The sequence below is a fragment of the Peromyscus leucopus genome, chromosome 7, assembly GCF_004664715.2.
Source record: "Peromyscus leucopus breed LL Stock chromosome 7, UCI_PerLeu_2.1, whole genome shotgun sequence".
Lineage (NCBI taxonomy): Eukaryota > Metazoa > Chordata > Mammalia > Rodentia > Cricetidae > Peromyscus > Peromyscus leucopus.
This window is the reverse complement of record NC_051069.1, coordinates 113,492,552-113,515,075: the sequence shown is the minus strand read 5'-3', so window position 1 is coordinate 113,515,075 and position 22,524 is coordinate 113,492,552. Positions and strand designations below refer to the sequence as shown.

At 57.2% G+C, this 22,524-nt stretch overlaps 1 protein-coding gene across 11 annotated transcripts in view; it reads right to left on the bottom strand.

Annotated features, from left to right (window-relative positions):
- Positions 1–3,820: 3,820 nt before the first annotated feature.
- Positions 3,821–22,524, bottom strand: part of Camk2b (calcium/calmodulin dependent protein kinase II beta) — a 90,782-nt gene continuing 72,078 nt past the window's right edge. The window contains exons 9-24 of one of the 11 annotated variants that reach the window (XM_028870580.2): positions 22,016–22,110; positions 21,772–21,894; positions 21,365–21,448; positions 20,563–20,605; positions 19,507–19,581; positions 15,159–15,196; positions 14,918–14,989; positions 13,502–13,546; positions 12,107–12,155; positions 10,770–10,883; positions 10,185–10,313; positions 9,136–9,264; positions 4,898–4,973; positions 4,717–4,811; positions 4,319–4,552; positions 3,821–3,999 (exon numbers count right to left, since the gene is read on the bottom strand). In XM_028870580.2, the coding sequence (XP_028726413.1) occupies positions 4,320–4,552; positions 4,717–4,811; positions 4,898–4,973; positions 9,136–9,264; positions 10,185–10,313; positions 10,770–10,883; positions 12,107–12,155; positions 13,502–13,546; positions 14,918–14,989; positions 15,159–15,196; positions 19,507–19,581; positions 20,563–20,605; positions 21,365–21,448; positions 21,772–21,894; positions 22,016–22,110 (1,400 nt within the window). In that variant the 3' untranslated portion in view covers positions 3,821–3,999; position 4,319. Of the gene's footprint in view, positions 4,000–4,318; positions 4,553–4,716; positions 4,812–4,897; positions 4,974–9,135; positions 9,265–10,184; positions 10,314–10,769; positions 10,884–12,106; positions 12,156–13,501; positions 13,547–14,917; positions 14,990–15,158; positions 15,200–19,506; positions 19,582–20,562; positions 20,606–21,364; positions 21,449–21,771; positions 21,895–22,015; positions 22,111–22,524 lie in introns of all 11 variants that reach the window. The other 10 variants (XM_037208091.1, XM_037208089.1, XM_037208090.1 and 7 more) reach the window with 10 other exon arrangements.

The following is a 22,524-nucleotide window of genomic DNA, read 5'->3' as shown; positions in this document are numbered from 1 at the left end:
TGTCTTGTGTTACTTTTAGCTCTGTCCCCAACCCAGCCACTGAGGAGTGGGGAGATACTGTACTTTGTTCCTGCAGGTACTAGGATCCTGTCCCAGATAAACCTCCAGGCCGTTCTGGTAGGAATCCTATTTCCCTGTTTTCTGTTAACCAGGCGAGGGAGCTCTGGAGTAGCCTTGCCATCTCAGAACCCAGTTCTCTGCACACTGCAGAATTTGCCTGGGAGAGCTGCCTCTTAGCAATAGAGCCCCAGGAAGGAGGCTTTATTTTGCCCAAGTTTCCCATTCAGTGTAGGCTGGCTCCAAGCCACCTAGCTTTCCAGGGTTTGTGAGGACTCCTGACCCCAGGGGCACAGCTAACTTGTGAGGGTCAGGATGGGAATATTCAAATCTGGAGTGTGCTTTTGAGTTTTGGAATGGTCCCAGTGGCTAGCAATTAGTGGCCTGAGGTATCTGTGGCCTCTGTCTCAGAAGGTCAACTAGGCCTGGCTTTCAGCCTGTGCTTGATGTCCTTGTCACAGACCCCTCTGTGTGGCTTGGGCAAGCAGCCCTGGATCCAGTGTGCTGCCTTTTCCTGGTCTGTGGACCTAGTAGAGTTCAGAGTAACCTGAACCTTCCTGGGGGACAGATGCCTAAGCTCAAAGTAAGTGCTGTTTAAAAATGACGAATGAAACGTTCTTCAGAAGCATCCCTCCTGCCTGTAGTACTCAGCCCTATATGGGATGGTTACCCCTGGATACTGCCTTGAAAACCGTCATCACGGCCCTGCTGTCCAACATCCCCAGAAAGGCTTCAGGAATAATGCATGGTGGAGGCTCACTGTGCAGCTCGCTGCCTTCCTGAGGGAGGCCTGGCCTGGAAACGCTCCTCCGATTACAGCTGATAGGTGACTGGAACCCTGCAGCACCTGTGGACACTGGCCTAGATTCTTTGTATGAGCTCTCAAGACCTACTGCCTGCCTGCCCATCTACCTGAAAGCACCTCCCTGGGTGTAGCCCACAGAGACCACGAGGTAGACATCAATGGCCTCCTTTACAAAGTGAATGTGTCTCAAAACATGCTAGGGATGGAAGAGGCAGTTGGGAATGCTGGCCAGTTCTGGACCCCTTGGGCCTCCTGCTCCTAGTGGATAGGACTGGAGGTATAGGGGCTCATATTGGCAGGCTTTTGAGCAAAGCTTTTAGACAGGACAGGACCAGCACAGATTACAGGGAAGATTTGCCCTGTGCAAAACCTGGGGAGGGAGGGGGCTTCTCTGTGTTGCAGCCATGACGGAGTTGGCCCAGAGACCCCAGCACCTGGCCATGTTCTTTGTTCTGACTCTTGGAGTGTCTTTGCTCTTGGTTAAGATCTCTGACTTGGGCTCCAGGTTGAGCATCTCTGCTAAACCTCTTGATACCACCCATGATGGTTACCATGTAAATGCTGTGCTGTCTACATAACCCATGGGAACAGAGTCGGGGTACTTAACACATGACTTCATGTCTAGAACAGTCAACACATCATAGGAAGGTCTTGAAAGCAGCTCAAGAGGACACTTGGATCTTGGACCTGGGACTCCTCCCTGCACAGTGGCTGCCCTTTCTGGAGGCCACCCTTCTGGTGACTGGGATGACGGGCAAGGACAGGGCTTTGGGGATGGAGGCACTAAGGGATAAAGAGAAGGCTATGCCTCACTGATCCCCAGAAGGCTATTCCTCTCTTAGGACCCCATGTCCTTCACTCTGACCACGTCTAGGCTAGGGAGCAGATGGGTCTGTATTGTCCAGCAGGGTCCCAGCACATAGCACTCAGCTCTACTTGAAGCAGGTTGTCTTTTTTTTTTTTTTATTTGCAGTTTCCCGAGACAGAACAAAATAAGAATAAATTTTGTACACCTACAAGGCTCAGAAAGAAAAGACAATGGAACTCAGCAAAAAGAAGAGGAGGGCCGCCAGTACTGCAGGCAGTGACATGCTGCAGTACCGGCCAGCGGCCGACGCCACCACCCGAGAACACCTAGCCAGCAGAGCAGGAGTGACCTACTCTTTAGAGGGTCATGCAAAAGAATTGTCCCCAGAAAAAAAAAAAATCCCCAAATTATCCCAGACAGGCAGCTTTGTGGAGATAACAAGGTGGGTGGGGAGAGGAAAGGGGACCCCAGGATGCCAGGGTGGCTGGTCACAGGGCCTCACACTGTCCGTGGCAAGCCCTGCCACTCCATGGCCTTGGGCCACTCAAGTGGAGCCTGGCAGATGTTTACCCTGTGTCCATGGGTAGGAGACAGCTGTCCTGGGCACAGTGTGGATGAAAGGTGATATCCACTGAGTGTCTGTAGGTGGACAGTCCCCTTGGAGTTTAGGATCCTGTGTCCCGTCCCCCACTTCATGCCCCTCCCCTGGCTTGATTTGTAGAAGATAAAGAAAATCCTGGTTGAAAATGATGTGAATTTGAAGTGGGCAGCACTGGGGTGGAGGCCCTTGGACTTCTGCAATCAAAGCTCCTGACCACTCCCACCCAACACGGCTTCATACCTTTCTCCCTAGCCTGACTCCATAATGTTTCCAGCCTTGTGATCCCGTCTATCACCAAGGGCCAGGGCCACCCACAATAAACAGCCGGCACCTAGGAGTACCACCACTGGGCCCTGGAGGCAGCACACTGTCCTAATGGACCCCCCCTTCCACCCATTGGTTTCCAGGCCCCACGCCCATAAATCTCTCCCCCCAGCCTGCCTTCTCTCCAGGCTGTCTCTGGCCCACCTGGAAGGGCCTCACACAACACAGCCCTAACCAATTCTGTCCTTGCATGTGCCCCTGGCCGGCTCTGCTCTGGCTTCAGCTCTGCTCTGGCTTCAGCTCTAGGCCCAGGTTAGGAGAGCACGCCTACTTCATCAAACACCTGTGTGGACCTGCATTGCCCGGAGCCTAGAACCCATCCTCTGGTCCCTCTTTACCACATTCTGCACCATTCAACCAAGACTCGAGCACCCAGACTCCAAGCTCAGTGGGCAAACACCCTAGATGCAGTCTGGCCTGCTCCCTGCATCCGTCCGGTATTTCAGGTCCTCAGTCCTTGGTGGGTCTGCTGCCAACTTCACAGAAAGGAACCGCCCAGGCCAGGGGTGGGCCACTGTTGTTGCTCTGCTGCTGGTGTCAGGGAAGGGCCAAGTGCCCCAAACAGGAAGGAGGCCATCCTCTGGTCCAGTGCTCTCCTCACAGCCAGGTGGTTAGGCAATTCATGCCTTCTCGGGCATGAGGCCTGGAGGCAAGATAGCACCTCCACACCTCACTCCCCAAAGAACCAGAGCTGAGAGCCCAAGTTCTCCCACGACGACCTCAAGGACAAGCTTCGGCACACTCCACGGGGCGAAGGTAGGTCCTTGGCTAGAGGAGCACCCACCCAGCCCTTCACGGGATGAGGGACGGCGGCGGGAAGCAGGAACAGCAGCAACTCTCTCTCAGGCACAACTAGCGGGTAAGGAGGCAGCCCCCAGCCCTTCCCAAGACACCTGACACCACAACAGGCAGGTTAGCATGGGGCCCATGCATGGGAGGGAGGATGCAGACGCCCAAGGTGTGGGGTGAGTGCGGTACCTACAGACTAACACGGTCAGCACGGGCACATTCACGCCCTGAGGGTCCCCAAAGCCAGGAGCGCAACAGACACGTGTGGAGCTTGGGTCGGGGGGGTGGCCCCACAAATGCCAGATTTTTTTTTTTTACAGCTTTTTCCTTTCTTTAGTTTTTTGTTTTTCCATTTCATCCGATGCCAATTTTTTTCTTTTTCTTTTTTTCTTTTTTTTTTCCTTTTTTCCTTTTTTTTTTTTTGTTTTGTTTTTTGCGTGTGGTTGTTGTTGTCATCTTATTTTTAAAAACAAATCACATCTGGTCTTGTTTTTCTGCAGACACAGGCACCAGGGGAGGGGACGAGGCAGACACAAACATGCGACAGGCAGGCCGGGCGCCCGAGGGCGGCTGGGCTCCAAACACCAACTCTGTCCGGTGAAACCAGGCGCAGCTCTGAAACAGGAGGGCAGGTCACCTTCCTCAGATCATCACCCCCGCCCTAAGGACCCAAGCCTTTGCTACTTGGAAAAAGGGCGTGGCCGGAAGCCATCACGTTAATGCCCCTTCAGGAAGGGACCTGCCAGGAGAGGCAGCTGCTACCCTCACCCGTTACCTAGGCAGCCCCTGCCGTGGGTGCTAAGGGTTACAATGAGCAGCGCTCAGGACCCACCCTGATCCCTGACTCCATCCCCGACCCACGAGACTCTCGGGCTTCATCAGCTCACCTGTCCGAGTACCCCACACACTGGCCGGCCACACCCCCGGCACTCACCTCACTGCAGTGGGGCCACGGGAGCGCCCGAGCAGTGGAAATGTACATTCTGCCACTTGCCATCTCGCCGGTGCCACACGCGGGTCTCCTCGGACTGGCTGGTGCGGGGCCGGCCCTGGCCATCGATGTACTGGGTGAGGCGGATGTAGGCGATGCAGGCTGCGTCCTCCCCGATGACGTGCACGTGCGGGTTCAGGATGGTGGTGTGGATCGGCTTGCTGTTCTTGGCCAGCACTGTGGACAGGCAGGTATCCCGCACTCTCAGCACCGGGTACGGACCCCTCCCACCTTGAATCCCCTTCATGGGGGCTGCCACAGCCCTTCCCCTGACCGGGGGGGGTTAAGGGAGCCCCCTGATGGTGTCTCCCCGTCACGGCCACCCTGACTTCCTCACTCACGGTTCTCGAAGTAGAATCTGTGGAAATCCATCCCTTCGACTAGGTTGCCCAGAGCTTCAGGCTCAAATGAGGTCAGGCCTGGGTCACAGATTTTCCTGGGGGGCAAACCCAAGTGAGGAGGGGCCCCATCCTCCATCCTCACCCTCCACAACCCCCCACCCCAGCCCCCCGGGAGACTCACGCATAGGCCTCAAAGTCGCCGTTGTTGACTGCCTCGATGAGCTGCTCTGTGGTCTTGATGATTTCCTGCTTCCGGGCTGCAGGGAGAGACCAGGGCTGACCACTAGACACTAGCCTGTCCCATCCTTGGATACCTCCCCCCTCCCCAGCAGAGCCCAGGGAAGGGGCCTTGGAGAACTGAGAGCTGCGAGCAGCGTCCACACAGCGCCTCCCACCCTGGCTCAGGTCTGTCCTCTTCAGAAAGGACTTTCCAGTCTCTGGCACCTGTACCCACATCGTCCCCATCACACGGGTCCCTCCCATGCCACCCATGGCTTCCTCATTCCCAGGAGCAACAGCTTCTCATCAAATAGAGCACTTTTAAGAAGCAAATACCCTATCCAGCTTAGAAAATGTCTAAAGCTGGGTGGTGGTGGTACACTCCTTGAATCCCCCAGCCCTCGAAAGGCAGAGCCAGGAGGATCTCTGTGAGTTTGAGGCCAGCCTGGTCTACAGAGCGAGATCCAGGACAAGCGCCAAAACTACACGGAGAAACTCTGTCTCAAAAAACCAAAAAATAAATAAATAAATAAATAAATAAAAAGTCTAATAAAATGCAGAAAGGGTTATAAGCCTGCCCACAGCCCAGCCCACCGTCACCTCCCAGCATCTGCTAGCCATAACTGCTGGGCTCCCACTCAGCCTCTCCCCTGGCCTGTTCTTCTGCATCACCTTCTAACAGCCTCCTCCACTTAGAGACTCTTACTCAGTGGGCATGGTCATAGGCTGCAGGGTTCCTTGGACAGGAGTAGGGGTGGGTTTGGGGGCAGCAAAGACTGAATGAAAGGATGGCCTGGGACTCTTCAGAAAGGTCAAGTTGTTTCTCATCACTGTCTTGGTTTCCCAGCCTCTAACCTGCTTGTAGCCCTGGGCTATGTGCTGATCCTACCAAAACCCACCCTCGTGTCTGCAGCCTTCCGGTCCATTGCTTCTCCTGAGCACTAGGCCTTGGCTTTGAGATGAACCTTTTAACCCTGAAGAATTTAAAGCATGAAAGCACAGAGAACAACCCTGTGGCAGGGCTTCTGGAACCAGTGGGTGTCTGGGTGCCTACCCCATCAGGTGCCCTGAAGGAGGGCTGAGTCCACCCCAGAGGCTGCCTGCTTCACAGGAAGCCCACCGATGCCTTGTGTGTGCCAGCACAAGGATTATCTGCATCTCCTTGTGAACAGGAGCTGTGACTGCAGAAGTTGCTGGATGGCCCCTAGGGGACTTAGGTGCACTCACGTAAGAGCATATGGAATGTATGTGGAGTCCACAGCACAATGTGTACACGCGCATGCAGTTTATGAGTATGAATATTTGCATGTACATGAGAAGGCACACACGAGTGTCAATATGAGTATCGTGTGGATGTGTGCATGTATGCATGCATGCACATTTGTTCGTGAAATGCATGGGAAGTATCCTCGTGTTGTGTATATGCATGCTGTGTGAGCATGTGTTGGTGTATGCATGTGGACCCATGGGATTCCCCCATCTTGGAAAAACGTCCTGTCCTAACCCAGCTCTCTTGTGCTATCTTACTTCAGTTTCTTCTCTGTTCTTGAGTCTAAGTCATATCACCATTTGAACTCAGGGGAAGGTCATCACTGTTGCTCACGCCCTCTAATGGCTAGGTCCCTCCGGAATGCTGGCTCTAGGTGGTGGGTGGGCTATGAGCACCAGGGCCCCTTTCCTTCCTGTTCCCCTTCCTAACCACACACCTATGTACCCCACTCTGCCAGAGTACCAAGGCTCTGTCCTAGACACGCAGCAGCTCTTCCTGTCCTTACCTTTTGGGTCCCAGGGCAGCATCTGATACTTCAGTCCCCAAAGCAGTACCTACTCTTCCCAGTGTCCATCATTCTCCACACCTCACACCCCCTCACATTCGCTCCTTCTGGAGATGTCACAGGCTTCTGGCCTGGCTTCTACACTTGCAGCCAGCTCCTTCCCCAAACCCCGGCTTCCACATGTCCACAAGTCCCCAGCATCCCCTGGGGCTTGGTAATCCCTTTGTAATAGGTTCAGCTGCCCTGTCCCTCTACAGGAGTCCCTCAGCACACGGCAAAAGTGGCTCGAACGAAGTAACATTACCACTTGGTTCCAAGCATGCTTTGATTCTACCTTCCACTGTGGTAAGTGGACTAATTTCCCATTTAATGAAGTTAGGCTGTGGGAGTCAATGTTAAATACACTAAGAGGAGGTCCATAATCACAGCACCAGTCAGAATGTGCTGGAGTTTGGGAACAGCATTCTTGTGAGAGCCACTGGCCCATTTGGCGGTTAGGAAGCTGAGGCTGTCTATGAATGGGACCTGGACACCTCCTGACCTGCAGAATGGCTGCTGCCCAGACACCAGTGGAAATCACACATGAAGGGAGGACCAAGAAGCCCTGAATACAGGGATAACCCAGGTGGAGTGCCTGAGACCAAGGACAAGCTACCCCTCTACCCTGCAAGTCCAGGGAAGAAGCCAGAGGAGGGCAGGGCTTGGCTGGGGCCCAGAGTAGTAGACTCACTCTGTCCACGGCTCTCCTGTGGGAGGCTGAGGGTATCTGGGTGAGACCAGTGAAAGTTTGCGCCCCTCCCACTGGCCCAAAGCCCCCACCTTCACAGCTGGCAGGCAGGGCAGCTGACTAGGGATCAGCCGGGATCAGCCTGAATCCTGTGTAATCCCTGATTAGGAAGTGAGGCCTGGGGTACAGAGAGCATGAGCTGGGGAGGGGCTTGAGCCTGAAGAGGGCTGATTGGAACCTGTAACCTAGTTGGTGGGTTGTAACCCTCCCAGGAAAGAGGGGCCCAATACCATCTGACGTCACCCACATTTCCCTACATTTTGCTGAATGTCTTTTTTTTCCCTTCTGCCCAGCCCCTCACAGGATGACCAGATGCCAACATCCAGTCAGTTCTCACAGCCCCCTCATGAAGGACCCCCTTTCCCTAGCCGAGCTCAGCAGAGACCTTACAAAGGCAGATCGGTGTCATAGCCTCTAAAGTGATGTGGTTACTTGGCGCTCCCCACAGACGAGCAAGCAAGCACCTGGCCATTGCACAGACCCCCCCCCCCGCCCCCGTTGGCAGATCATGTTCCAGGCCGACCCCCAACAAAAACAGTGTGACCCTTGAGAAGCTGTCTTGCACCCAGCAGTGAAGAGCATTCCCTCCACACTTTGTGAGCACTGGCTACTTCCACCCCGGACCCTGGCCCCTTACTCCATCACCAGAAATAACCTGGCTGAGCCCCTCACAACTCATCCCCTCAACTGACCATGGAATGCTCTAGGGGGGTTCATGTCCTCCAGAGGCTACACCTTACCCCTCTGCACTGCAAACCGTGGATGCCCACCCTTATAGGCCACTGTGGCCGCCTCTGTGCTCTGGCCACCTGCAACATCCCCCCACTCCGGCCCTAACAGGCAGAGGTGATGGGGTAGGACACCCCAAGACCACCTCTCACAGCTACTCACCCAGCCACTGCCCTGCCATGCCGAGGCCCTGGCCCAGCAGCCTCTTCTCTGAAAACATCTCAGCACCACCCCCAGCCCCGCGTCTCCCCGGAGGCGGGGGCAGCGGTGGCTGCAGCCCTGGATGTCATCCATCCCTGTAAGTGATACTGGCGGACAGTCGACAGACAAGCCGAAGAGCCAGCCACCTGCCTGTGCTTCTTCCCTTCCTAACTCGTCTTAGCCCTGGCTGCATGCCCCCCCCCCCGCGCCCCATGTCCAGCCCGGCCACCAGCATGCCAGAATTCCCAGGAGCGTCTTTTCCTCTCATCTTGTCCAGGAAGGTCTACTCTCACCCAGGCAGCCCTTTTTCAAGGGTTCCTTGTGCACTGGTGGGCACCTGCTCACCACCATCTTCTACCAGAATGTGGTGACGGCATGGGAGCAAGGACTCCAGGTCAGTAAAGTATTTTGGGAGCTTTCCCGAGTACATGAGCTCACACACACACACACACACACACACACACACACACACACACACGCACACGCACACGCACACGCACACACACACACTTCATGTCCATAATCTGCATTTACTGAACCCACTGCTTTCTTCACGGACTTTGACTTGATTTCTTGTGACCTGACAGATGCTGTGCCCCCCACATCTCCACAAGCTGGGTTGTTCCCAGAGTCAGGCTGGGGGGCCACGCCCCACAATGGGGGCTTGCTCCTCCATGGAGCTGTCAGGGCCACTAAAGTGCTACTTACATGGGGTGGGCAAGGGGCCAGGGAGAGTCGGAGATGGGCAGGGTGGGGGGCCCACTGGTGGGAGGCCCTCAGCTTCTGGGGTCCCTGAGCCCCGCCTCACTGAGTTGAGGATGTCAGAGATCCTGGGGGCTGGGGCAGAACAGACACATGAATACAGGTGGGAGGAACATGCAGGTAAGAGACCTCTAGAGAGCCAAGCCAGATCGTAGGGGAGGCCAGAGGGAGACGTGAGCACACCGGGAATCACGGGGACACGGGGATGGGGGAGGTCAGAGGGGGGTGTGGAAGGAGGCATCGGGAATGCAGGTACTTCTGTTCATTCTAGTGTGCTGAGCTGGAAGCTGCCGAGGGCAGAGGATACCCTCCAAGGAGAGGCAACCTGGCCCCCAAGAAGCCAGAGGCTGTCGCTGCAAGTGACTGATGTTTGAGAAGTCCTTAACAGGTGGGTAGAGGAGTGGATGGAGGGGAGGGGGATGTTCAGAAGGAGGCACTGTTTTGGCCCATGTGGGGCCAGGCCAGTGGAAAGCCAGGCTTCTCTTCTGAATGTCTCCTTACCTACAAGGCCCTGGCTGGGGTTCCCATCCTGACCCCTTCCTTGACCTCCCCTGCCTTGGTTAGTGAATGGCGTTCAGGGACGGGGTGCATGAAGAATCGGGGGCGCTGCTCTGAAGACAGGCTCTGGGGCACTGTGACCAGGGCAGGGTAGAGTGTGAGTGGCCAGAAAATTCTTGGCAGAGGTGGTCTGAGGGACCCCAGGTAATTATTGCGCGGGGGTGGGCCCGAGATGAAGTGAGGTGAGCGGCGTGCAGGAAAGGAGGAGGGGGGAGGAGATGAGGCGCTGGGCCCAGAGGGAGAAGCCAGGTAGCTGCCCAGCTGTGTTAACGCATTGTGCCTTGAACAAGGCCGGGCAGACTGGACACCCACCAGGCACCCTGGTCTGGGGGAGCTGGGCCGTGCATGGCAGGTGCAGGAAGCTGAGCACTGGCCATTCATTCTCAGGGAGCCTTTGGCAGCAGAGACGGCAAACCTGCGGGGGGGCTACTACTTACACGGGGTGGGCAGGGGGCCTAGGAGACCCGGAGACAAGCAGGGTGGGGGCCCCACTGAGAGGGGTCCCTCAGCTTCTGGGGTTCCACAGCCCCTTCTCACCGAGCTCAGGATGTCAGAGATCCTGGGGGCTGGGGTGGAACAGACACACATGAACACAAGGCAGACAGACCTATGAGGAGACAGAATTGACAGGACAGGCAAGACGGGTTCCCTGCTCTCACCACAAGGGGATCCGGGACCTGGCTTCCTATTTGGTGCCAGTCTTAGGAGCAAGAAACCTCCAGAGGTGGGGTAGAGGGAGGTTTGGGTGGACCCCCGGAGGCCTAGAAGTCAAGGCCCAATTCTTCAGGGACCATCTAGTGGCCATGAGCAGGAAAGCAGGCTATGACAGCATCCCCCACAGGCCAAGAGAGGCCTCTGGCTGGACAGAGGCAGCCATGGGGAGCCCCAGTCTGGGGGCCGTGTGAGGGTAGGGCTAGAGCCAGGAATCCAGGCCTGTCCAGTCCTCGGCCCTGAATGTCCCCTCAGAGAGCTGCCAGGCCCTTCAAAGTCATCCCCACAGCAGCGGGGCCCAGGCTACTTACACGGGACTGGAAGGGGGCTAATGGGAACTGGAGATGGGCAGGACAGGGGGCCCTCGGCTTCTGGGGCTCCTGAGCCCCTCCGCACCAAGCTCAGGACATCAGGGACCCTGGGGGCTGAGGCAGAACAGAAGCAAGCCGTGGATGGCAGACACTCAAGACAGAACGTGACAGAAAGAGCCAAGAGGCACAGGACGGCTGCAAAGGTTACAGGTGTAGAATCCCAGGCCACTGCCAGGGACCTGGGGGACAGAGGTGAGGAGGTCACTCTTGGGGGCACCCATAGGTGTTAGAAGTCTACTGTGGGCCCATGCCAGGTCCTGCCAAGATTAGGCCAGAACTGTTGAGTGGTCCTCACTGAGCATGGTGGCCTTGGGAACTGTCCTGGCTCTGTCCCAGCTCTGGCACCTGGCTGGGGAAAGAGTGTCCCTGCCCTTCATTCCCGAGGCTTCCCCGACCTTGGCTCCTGCTTTAACGCCCGGCCTCATCTGCGGCTGGCCTGCTGTTCCTGTCCCCTTACAAGCATGAGGCTCGGCCACCTCCTTCAGAGCTCAGTGTCCCACGGGCCAGCTCAAGGACAGAACCTTTGGCATGGAGGTATGGGTAGCATCCATGCTGCTGACTCTGGGTCCCGCTTCAGCTTGTAGGGCAGAGTATTCTCCTAGGTTCAAGGACCAATGTCCCGTGCTCATATCTGCTCTGGAGTGTGGAGGACACTCAGGGACAGCCTTGTAGCTGTCCAGGAGCCAACGGGGAAACTCTGTCTGACCATCCTAAGGGGCCAACCTAAGGACAGGTTAGGGCTCCATGGACAGCCCGGAGCTGTCAGACCTTGTTCCGGGCTGGGGGGGGGGAGGCAGAGAAAGTGGGAGAGGCTGGGAGGCCTCTCACTGATAGCAGGTGTCCTAGGGACTTCGGTGAGAACACACATCACCACGGGCAGGGCTCAGGGTGTGGTACAGAAGCCCACCTGAGGAGGGAGCTCCTGAGTCATCAAAGGAAACAACACTTCCGCTACCTGGCCACTCACTGGCAAGCTGAACAGAACCAAAGCTTGGGGAACGCAAGAGAAGAACAGCATCTTGATCAAATGTCACCCGCGTACTTCATACCCGGTGAGAACCGAGTTCCTGGCTCCCAGAACGGTGGCTCCCTCGCAAGTGCACTCTGCCTGAGACACCCCAGTCATGATGTCCCAAACTTGCTTTGACTCACACCAGACAGGCCGACAGCAGGCCCCCGAACCACTGTACCGCACGGCAAGAGCAGAGATGCCGCAGAAGGCCCGCCCACTGCCAACCCGTGGCCCGGCATGACCAGGAGGGCCTCTGTGAAGGTACCTTTGGCATCCTCGTCCTCTATGGTTGTATTGGTGCTGTCGGAAGACTCCTGGGGAAACAGAGAGACAGGGGTCAAGATGTGGCCAAGGACGGGCAGGACACCTCCAATGGTGGAGTCATCAGCCTGGCTTCCAGGTAGGACCTCTGCCTGGCTAGTCCTGATGACTTCAGGAGACAGACCCCCCCAGTGACTGGGGAGAAAGGTCTAGCTGTGTATGTTCTCAGGAGGGGCTTTCACACCAGGGCTCATTCTGTCCCCTGCGGGCCACCACATTTCCAACAGCAAGGGCTTCAACGTCACCTTCCCCAAGAGACTCTGAGACACTCAGCTGACTCCAAGAGCAGACCTTTTGACATCCCAAGATGGAAAAAACGTGGGGCTTGACTGTCTTTTAGTGATGGAAGGCCCTGAAACCTGGGCAGTGGGCAGATGTGGTTAGCAGCTTTTAGGCGAGGGATGTCTTCCCCCAGAAGAGATGAGATCCCTAATGCCACTGTCCCACCTAGGCCTGGAACTTCAGCAAGGCCCAGCGTCTACCACCTTCAAGTGGCGGCTGACATCTGAGCACCTCTATGCCAACATGTCCCCAGAAAGCCAAAGAAACCTCTCACAGGGCTTTGGTACAGACATTGACTGAACGTGGCTCTGGGACAGAACCGGAGGCCTTCAGATATAAGGTCAGGCCTTACCCCAGCCTGACGGTTGACTAGTAGTCCCTCAGAGGAGAGTATGACCTCACCTGACGTGAGGGCCGAAGAGGGTACCAGTCACTCAGGTGGGAGGAAAACAGACATTGGTGTTTAGAACCAGGGCATATCTAGCTGCCCTTGGCCCCTGGCATGGAGAAGGGCCAGGTGCAGATTCTGGCCTAAGAAAGGGGGGTACCCAGCATGTCACCTTGTGTGATCAAGCCTGGGTATGCCTGACCTGCCAGCCCGGCCCAGTTGCTGTATTGTTGATGGGTCCAACACCTGCCCATCTCTCCCACCTCACAGAAAAGCCAGCCCCTCCCGGCCCCAGGTGATGATGCCAATGTGATGGGAGCAGATGGCAGAGCAGAGAGGAGCAGGAAGCGCCGGGGCCACACTGGGGGGTGAAGGTGGAGCACAGTCAAGGAGCAGAGACGAGGCTCCTGAGCAGCAGACCGACCCCAAGGCCTGCAGCGGGCGGTAACTCTGGAAGCTGTGTGAGCGCTCTGCAATGGCGTCATTGGGTCCTGCCGCGGCCGCAGGCAGGTAGGCTTGTGGGCTCTGCCCTACCTTCGGGGTTAGGTCGCTACACATCTGCTCTCTATCATAGGCACAAATGCTTCTCCCAGGTCACCGTCCACACCCTCCTCCTGGGCCCATACCTCCTGCCCAAGGAAAGGGTGAGGAGTGAGGGGGCGGCAGTACCTTAATCCCGTCCACTGGGTTATGGATAACGGTGGTTTGAGGCTCCTATAGAGGGCGGCAGACAGAGGAAGGAAAGAGAGAGAGGGAGAGTGAGAAAGAAGGAAGCAGAGGATGGGGAGCCAGGGAGCCAGAGGAGTGGGCGGCGACCAGGGTCTGCCCAGAGAGAGTGTAGAGCAGAGGGACAGGGATGGAGGAGGCAGGCGGTCAGCAAGATGGCCCAGTAGGGATGGAGGCAGCAGGTGGTGGTCAGCAATGGCCCTGGGTGGGGGTAGAGTAGGCCCAACAGGATGGAACCAGCAGATCTGCCAGGCCAGAGGCCAGGAAAGATGGAGTTCCCAGGGCCTGAGAGAAACTGTAGATGTGTGTGGGCTCTGGGAGTTCTCCCCACCTCCTGCCCCAGCATGGAAGCAGGCAGAGGACTAGAGATGCTGTGGGGGTTGGCACATGGATGGACGGGGTCCCAGGTGGGGCTGGCTGTGAGGCCGGTGTGAGCCACCCCTGGCGCCAGGTGAGCTGACGCCTGGCACGCTCCTACCATAGCCCCACTGCTCTGAGCGACTCCCCGACTCCAGTCAGGATGAGCTCTTCTGTGCTCCCCTTATTTGGCAAAACCAGATTTCCTGCCTGGCTATCAAGGGGATACCAAACACACTGCTTCAAACTCCAGACCCATGACCCCACAGCTCAGAAGGTCGGTGCCTGAAACCACGGCTCCACAGCCCTGGGAATGTGATGTTCACCTGAATAAGTCACCCAGGGCAAGGGGGACAGAGGACAGAGTTGGCCTAGTGCCTTCTCAAGGAACAAGAAAGAATACAGTAGGGGTATCATGGATACCCTCATCCCTCCTCAGCAGGGCTCCCCAAGCTTCCTACTCTGTAATCCACAGACCAATATGGTATATGGCTTTGAGAAAAACAGTCCCAGATGGACAAATCCACTGTTCCTTCAACCACATACCTCCATCACACCACCATGGCCCTGCTGCTCCTCATAACTCAGGATGCAATACTCCAGGGCACAGTCCCTCAAGACCCCAGCCTGGGCCCCTCTAAGCTGTACAAGGTGACGGCCTTGAAGAGGACAGGGATCCACAGCAGGTCGCTGGCCTTCCCCCTCAGTGGCATCCTGACGGCCTTTTATTAGAGCTTCTTGAGGCAGAGTGGTCCAGGAGTCGCCACAGCTGGGAAGCCATATCTCTCTCTAGCACCTGGGTACCTCAAGGTCTGGCGCCTGCCTGATCTGGGGCCCCCTGACCCCACGTGGCTTCTCCTCTTGGGATTCACAACCCTATTCCTTGCCATTCTGTCCTGTCTCCACGTGGGACTGACTTGGTCAGAGACAAGCAGTCACACCAGACCCTGCCTCGCAAGGCCTCTCTGTCAGTGAGATGAGGCAGGGGCGGGGGCTCAGTACCAGGGCAGCAGGAGGGAGGGATCCTTTGGGGCTGGTGATGGCCGAGTTGTTTTTGGTGCTGTTTGTCTGTGGCTGTGGAGAGAGGGGAGAGGAAGAGTCACTAGGGAAGAAAAGGGACCCTCGCTGCCCCCAGCATCTGTGGGAGCATGGCTTCTCAAGCTAGAACCTCGAGGTCAGAGGCAGAGCCGCAGGTTCTGGCATCCTCCCCTGTCCCCCACAAAGGGCTTGGCTGGTGCCTCACCTTGACTCCGTCTGCTTTCTTGTTGAGTAAACTCTTGGCTGCTGCATTGGGAAGGAAGGAGGGATCGTGAGTTCCTAGGGCCTAGGGTCACTGTAGTCCCCTCCCCTCCCCCACCCCCTTTCTTCAGGGGTGAAGCTCAGGACCCGAGGTCCAGTCGACCGAAGCCAGAGGCAGTTGTGGCCTTGATATCTGGCCTGGCCTTAGAAGCAGCAGGACCTCCAGGGGTGCTGAGCCAGGCTGCCTGGGGGAGCCTCACCCTGGACCACCCTGCCCTCGGCATCTTCAATGATTATGGAGCTCCTTGCCAGGCACTCAAGCCTCCTTGTCCTTGCCTATGACTGGCAGGATGATCTGCCCCCCACTTCCCAGGACGGCGCCAGGTCAGGATTGGTAGGCATCAGGATGCAAAGGGAAGGTCATGCTCAACCTGGCCCTGCCCTCCGAAGTCTTGGGTTCCCACTGGGATGGTGAGCCAAAGCTGGCTGTCACCCCAAAGGGCTTGTCCCCGCCCCCACCCCTCCATCTTCTGATGGGCAACAACACTCTGCACCGGGGCTACACCGCTTGGCCTCCCTGTCCTCCCATTGAAAGGCCCCAGCAGCCCTTGCCATGAGACCGCGCGGCGGCTGTGACTGTGGCCGATGCCAGCCTCTCTGCCCACAAGCCCTGGCAGACACCTGGGCTCAGTGGATGGAACCCTTGGTTCCGACACTCCCCTCAGAGATGAGGATGGGTCTACCTTGGCCCCACCCTCCTCTCCATCACTTACATCCTCTAGAGCAGAGCTCAGAGTTTTAACTACAGAATTAAAACAGCAAACATGGAGCGCGAGAGAGGAAGTCAGCTTACCTTACAGAAAAGGAAAGATGAGGAGAGGAGGGGGTGAGGAAGGAAGAGAGGAAGAGAGAGAAAACAAGATTTGTGTTGGTTCAGAAAGGCCCCACACGGGGCAGCCAAGCCAGCCTGAACTGGCTCAGTGCTCCCCAAGAAGAGTCAAGCGGCCGTGTGGCCAACACAGCAGGTTCGAGGCAGCCATGGCGGGCACAGCGTGGTGGGGTCCCCAGGGCCCTTCCCCACAACATCCCATGCAGCTAGACACCGGCTGACCACACCCAGGCTCAGGCTCCCCTGCATACTTGGGGGAACCTGTGCTGCCTCCAGCAGACCCGGTGGGGACATGGGGGGCTGTAACACAGTCAAACGCTGTCTTCTGTCACACAGCAATGTCACTGTTGTGGTCAGAAATGCAACCATCTAGGCCACACCTTGAGTGAGAACTCTGAGGGGTTCTGCACGTGTCTACAGCTCTGAGGGTGACCCTCCAGAGACCAGAGCCAGGCCCCAAGGCTGCGTGCTGACCACCTCCCTCACCAGCCAGACGACACAACTTGAGCCCATCCAGGCTCTGTGTGCTGGGACATGGGGACGTGGGGACATGGCTACCCAAAGCCGCATACTATCTTGGAACCTGAAGGGCTTTTTGAGCATTGCTGTGGTGGGCACTGGTTTCCACAGCCTTCCCCTCTCAGAGTCTTTGGTTCTTGTCTCAACAATTCTGTTACAAGCAGATCTCTCTGAAATGATCCTGCCCTTCACACGTCATCTTCAGACCTGGGACCCCCTAGGCCCTCCATCCCAAGGTAGCCCCAAGGGGGTTCCTAGGGCTAGAAATGCTGACTTCCCACATCTCTGCAGAGTGGACTGCGAGGCACCTTTGACACTGTGGCTAGACTCTCCCTAGAGTTAGAGACAGGGCACTGTGTCCCCTGGCATAGCCCTCCTCTTTGTGGATGCTGTCCTTTCTCTTCCTCATCTTCCCACAGGGCTGGCTCATCCCCAGAGACACCAGCCCTACACCGGCAACATGAGTTTCCTCGGCCTGAGAGCTGGCCCCTCCACTCCTCAGGAGGCAGGCTGCTATCTTTTCTCTACCAGAGACTTGGGCCCTGACACAGCTGGGCGACAGGATTCTTCCTGGAGCCCGAGGATGTAAGACAGTCCTGTCTTGAGGATCCTTGTTATGGCTTTCTGGGCAGCAAGGGAAGAGGAGCATTTCTAAGATGTCACAATGTCAACAGGCAGTCTGCAGAAGCCAGGCTTGACCCTACCCACCAGCAGACCATACAGCCAACCCAGCATATCCCCTGGTGGATTCTGAGGTGGAACTGGTGAAGGTCAATATTGGTCTGAGATTCAGTTGTGGCATCGTGGTACCCCTCCTCAGACATCCTTGGAGGGTTCTCACAGGAAAAGGCACACTGGAAGGATTAGGCCCTCAGAGACCCCAGGACGGTCTTAGAAGTGTTCCATTTAAGTCCTCAAGTCTATCAAAGCCACAGTTCTGAGCTGTGCTACTGGAGATTTGGAGGTGGACATGCTATCCAGCAAACTTGGACCTGGGTGAGCCATGTCATTTCCGAATCCTTCCCGCTCCTCCCCCAGTGGCCCATGTGTGCTCCCCACGGCCTGGGGGGTATGGCCCAGCCTCCTTGATTGCATTAGCCCTGGCCATGTGCTTCCTGGAGGCAGCTTTCACCTCTGTCCTGGACTAACCATGGTTCACTGCAGCCAGGAACCTGTGCACACCGCTCACACCACAGTTTAGGGGCAGAGGAGCCACTGTGGAGGTGTCTCAAGTCAAAAAGATTTAGTAAGTGCAGCCGGAGCCAAAAGTGAACTGAACTACGTGGGATTCCAGATACCTAAAGCTGGGGCCCCTCAGGCCTGTGCCTCCAACTCAGGAGGACATTTTTCCATTCCCAGGCCTCAGGCCGAGCGATTGATTACTCCCAAACCACAGCCAGCCTGACAGTCACAAGGCACATATCCGCTCAATGTGGGCGGGGTGGCGGAAGCCAGACTGCACCACGCTCTGCAGCTAGGGTCTTCCTGCTGTCCAAGGTTCTCTGCCACACTGGAGTGTCTGACAGACACGGAGAAGGGAGACCCCCGACGTGTGTCCTAGGGTGTGGTGGGGGCCAACCCTACTGGAGTCGATGGGACCTTCGTCTCTGCCTCACCCACTCTCTAGTCACTATGGGCAGCCATGCTGAGCTGTCGACATGCACTGACCTCCCTCAGCACCTGGGGCAGAGCCACAACATGCAGGCAGCCTCATGCAAGGTTGCCCTTGCTCACTTGCAGGCAGGCGAGCAGTGCAGCAGGTGTCGGGCAGAGCATGGCTCAGAGGTGACCTGTCTCACACCACTGCCCCCTGGCAACAGGGCCTCCCTGGCAGCCACTAGCTTCTTATTTATTTATTTATTTATTCGTTCATTTATTTATTTATTCAGAACTTAGCCCCTCATATAGGCTTCAAAAAGGCTCTAAAATGGACTCCGGACCACCCACACTGGGCCCAAGTGGGCAGAACAGACCCCTCCTAGGATGACCTGAGCATCCCCCAGGAGAAGGATCCCTAGCTGGCAAAGCGTTGCTGTGGGCCCTGGGGGCGTTGTGAGGTGGATCCCGGCAGGCGTGTGGCAAGAGCTGGACCTCAGACTGTGAAACCTGTGCCCTACCCTCAGCCCACACTCGAGGCTGTAGAGGAAACTGAAGCTTGGCTGAGCCTGCCTGCTGCTCTAAAGTTGTGCTAGCTCTCGGTTTGCACAGTGGCTGTGGAGCCCATGACGAGCCTCGGGGTGACTTAGTCCTCAGAGGGTCCCACACCATTCCAAAGGAACAGGTTGTCAGAGGCCACCTTCTCCCTCAGGGGGTTTGGGACCAAGTAAAAAGGGACTTCAGGGAGGAACCTTCAGTCCCAGAAACTGACACCACCCCCACATTCACTCTGGGGAACTCTGTAGCACAGACCACCAGATCCGTCTGTCCCATCAGAAGAACTGAAGAGCCCTGCAGCTCCTTGGGACATCCTTACCTCCCTAACCTTGATCTAAGGGCTCCCCTTCCGGGACTGAGACCCTCCAGCAGCAGGCTCAGTGACTTCCTGTGAGGTCAGGGTCATTCTGAATTGGGTCTTCAGATTCCCAGAGGCCAGGACCTGAGGGTCTCAGCCAAATGTACCTGAGGTTTGATGTGGCCTCTCTTTTTATAGACAATGAAAGCCAAATGCATCTGGGGTTCGATGGGGGCCTCTTTTTTCACAGACAATGAAAGCCAAGTGCATGTGGGGTTTGATGGGGGGGCCTCTCTTTTTACAGACAATGAGACAGGAAGGAGGGCGAGGCTTCTGCTGGGATGTGACTGCGGCAGGAGCAGAGCTCCCAGGGGGCTGCCAGCCTCCGGGGAGGCTCCGGGGGCCTGGCCAGTGGCTGCGTGCAGCAGGGGGGCTGCATGCCAACAGGAAGGATGGGCAGGAGCAGGTGGACACTGGGCAAGACACATCTACCTTGTTCCACCAGCCCCATGGTGGTGCCGGAGGCCGCGGTGGACATTGTGGCCGGAGCGGTGGTCTGTCTGCCCACTGTTAGCACCAGGTTAGAGACGAGGAGGGGGAGGGGGGCGGACACAGACGGGGTGGGGCAAGGTGAGGAAAGAGAAGAGACAAAGGAAGCAGAAGAAGATTAGAGTTAAAGTTTAGGTGGGACATGGCTCCAGAATCCCTTTCTCAGGAGAGGGAAACAAGATCGGGCCGATAGGACACTGAAAAGCGTTTGCCTCCTTTCTCCTTAGAAAGCCCCAGCGGGGCTTCCTGTGCCCGGTGGGGCATGCGGGGCACACAGCAGACAGGACAGTCCCATTAGTGTTGGTGTGACCGTGTGCCCATTCCCGGCAGAACAGCATCACAGCAAAGTAACAGGAGGCAGGAGACCAGATGCAGACGGACAAGGAGAGACGATTATGAACGCTCGCACACTTAGTGTCGGACGACGACGACGAAGAAGAAGCCACAGACACAGCTGTCTGGGCGCTAGGGCCAACACCGTCCCCCCCAGGTGGGTCCCTCGGGTCTCTAACAGACCCGGGAGACTCCATTTCCCCATCGCCCACCCTGAAGAACCAGGGTAGGCGGCCCATCCAGAGCTGACGAGGTTTCCCCGTGCGCAGACCTCCGTCTCACCCACCCACCTTCGGCTATCTCCCACACACAACACGATGCTTCGAGTGCCGAGGACAAGGAGGCCACAGGGCTGCCCAACAGATGCTCGGACGGATACAGGTGGCGGGCCGGGGGTTGGCAGCACAGACACTGGGGTGTCGGGTGAGGGACACAGACCCAACAACACGGAGGAGGCGGGACTGGGGCATAGCAGACCTCGGCAGCTACCCAGTGATGGGCAGCCAACAGGCCTTCTGCGAAGTGGGAGGTCTCAGAGGCGAGGGCAGAAGCCGGGCCCCCACCAGCCTGGAGGAATGGGGCTGAGGGCTGGTGAGGAAGGAGGGGGCTTTCTGGAGAACGAGGGTGGCACTGAAACATGGTCCTCCCTGGAGAAGAACGTCTCACCTGAGAAATTCCGTGTGGCCAACATAGTGGTGAGGATGGCGCCCTAAGGGGAAACAGAGCCAGGGTCACCCTGTAAGTGTCCGTGTCCTGCCGGCTTCAAGCCAGGAGACCTTGCGCACGCATGCACGCACACACACACACACACACACACACACACACGCACGCACGCACGCACGCACGCACGCACGCACCCATGCACGGACGCACGGATGCACACACCAGCCCAGCCTTCTGGAGAAGTAAGAGTTCCAGGACCTAGCCTCTGCACCAAAGGTAAGTCACTATGTCCACAGTTAAAGCTCACGCTACCCACAAACCACAGTGCCAAGACTCCTGAGAAGTGGGCTTGGCTGGGAAGGCTTGGCGCCGTGACCCCTTCTGCGGCCCAAGGCAGTCAGGGCTCTCCTCGGGGCTTTGGGAAAAATCAATCAAGAATGGTTCCTAGGCCTAGCCCTGGCCTTGCCTGGACAGCAACCACCAGGCTCAGCCCCGCCTACCTGCCTCCCCAACCTGCTGGGCCCACCAGAACGCTCCTTCAGCTCTGCCTTTTACAAAACCTGCTCTGGGCCAGTATTCCCGTGCTCAGGATGCTGAAGTGGCCAGCTCTGCACCCAGGGCAGAGTGCTGACCCTCTGAGCGGTCACGGCATCTGGAACCCTCTGATCTGGACATGTGAACGGGCACAGACTTGGGGGGCTTCTCCTTCCTCCTCCTCTTCTCCAGGTCCCACTGACACTCCCACTTCCAGCCTGGGGCCCGCCAGGACATGAGGACGGGAGGGTGGGGGCTGGCCCGTGCCCACCTTGAGCTTCCTCCTGGCATTGAACTTCTTCAGGCATTCCACAGTCTCCTGTCTGTGCATCATAGAGGCCACCGTGGAGCGTTGCTGTCGGGGAAAGGAAAGTCACCGGGCAGTGAGGGCCTTTAGAAGTATCAGCCTTGTCCCCCAAGTGGGAAAGAGAGGAGGCTGAGGAGACAGGGTCAGGGGAGCGGCACTCTAGGGCCCCGCATTCTGAGTGCTACCAGCCGCCATGACGATGAGATCACTTGTTCCCCCCTGCTGTCCCCAACTTATTTCCAAGTTCAAGTCTTGCCCTTCACAGACCAGGGGAGTGGTCAGACATGAGAAACAGAACCGCAGGGCCATCTTGGGGGCCCTGGATATGCCCACCAGGAACTGGCCCCTAGAGGCTGCCAAGGATGACTTACGCAGACCCATGGATGCTTCAGGGCCTCATGGGCCGTGATGCGCTTGGCAGGGTTGATGGTCAACATCTGGTTGATGAGGTTTTTGGCTTCCGGAGTAACGGTGTCCCACTCAGGGGATGGGAACTACAGGAGGAAGTGGTGCACAGGGCAGGGCTGAAGTCCCTCCCCGGGGCAGAGGCCATGACGAGGAAGGTAGACCCGGGGCGTGGCAGTCCCACCCTCCACACCGGCGCTGCGCACTCACATCATAGGCCCCAGCCTTGATCTGCTGGTATAGCTTGTGCTGGTCCTCATCCCAGAAAGGTGGGTAGCCCACCAGCAGGATGTACAGGATCACCCCTGTGGATGGGGAGGTGAGCAGCATAGCCCTGGAGGGCACCAGGGTCAGTCCTCAGTGCCCCTTTGCCCCCCCATGCCATGGGGAGCATGGCACAAACAGCCTGTAATCCCTGCTCCATCTCCACCCTACGTCACTAGGGAGCCTGGCCAGCCTCCTCTGCTGTATGCCCACCAGAAAGAGAAGATCCCACCTAAGGAGGCTGTGGTCTGCCAGCCCCTGGTCCCTGTATCCTGGTGTCCACTTGCTCTGGACACAGACCTATAATGAGCACAGGCAGACAAACATAATGGCCTGGGGCACATTGGTAATTCTAGTCAGGGTGTGAGATCCCTGCCAAGGCAGCCAGCCCAAACGCAGGTCTAACACACACACTTGGCTCAGGGCAGGGGAAGCAAGCCACCTGCACGCTCTGG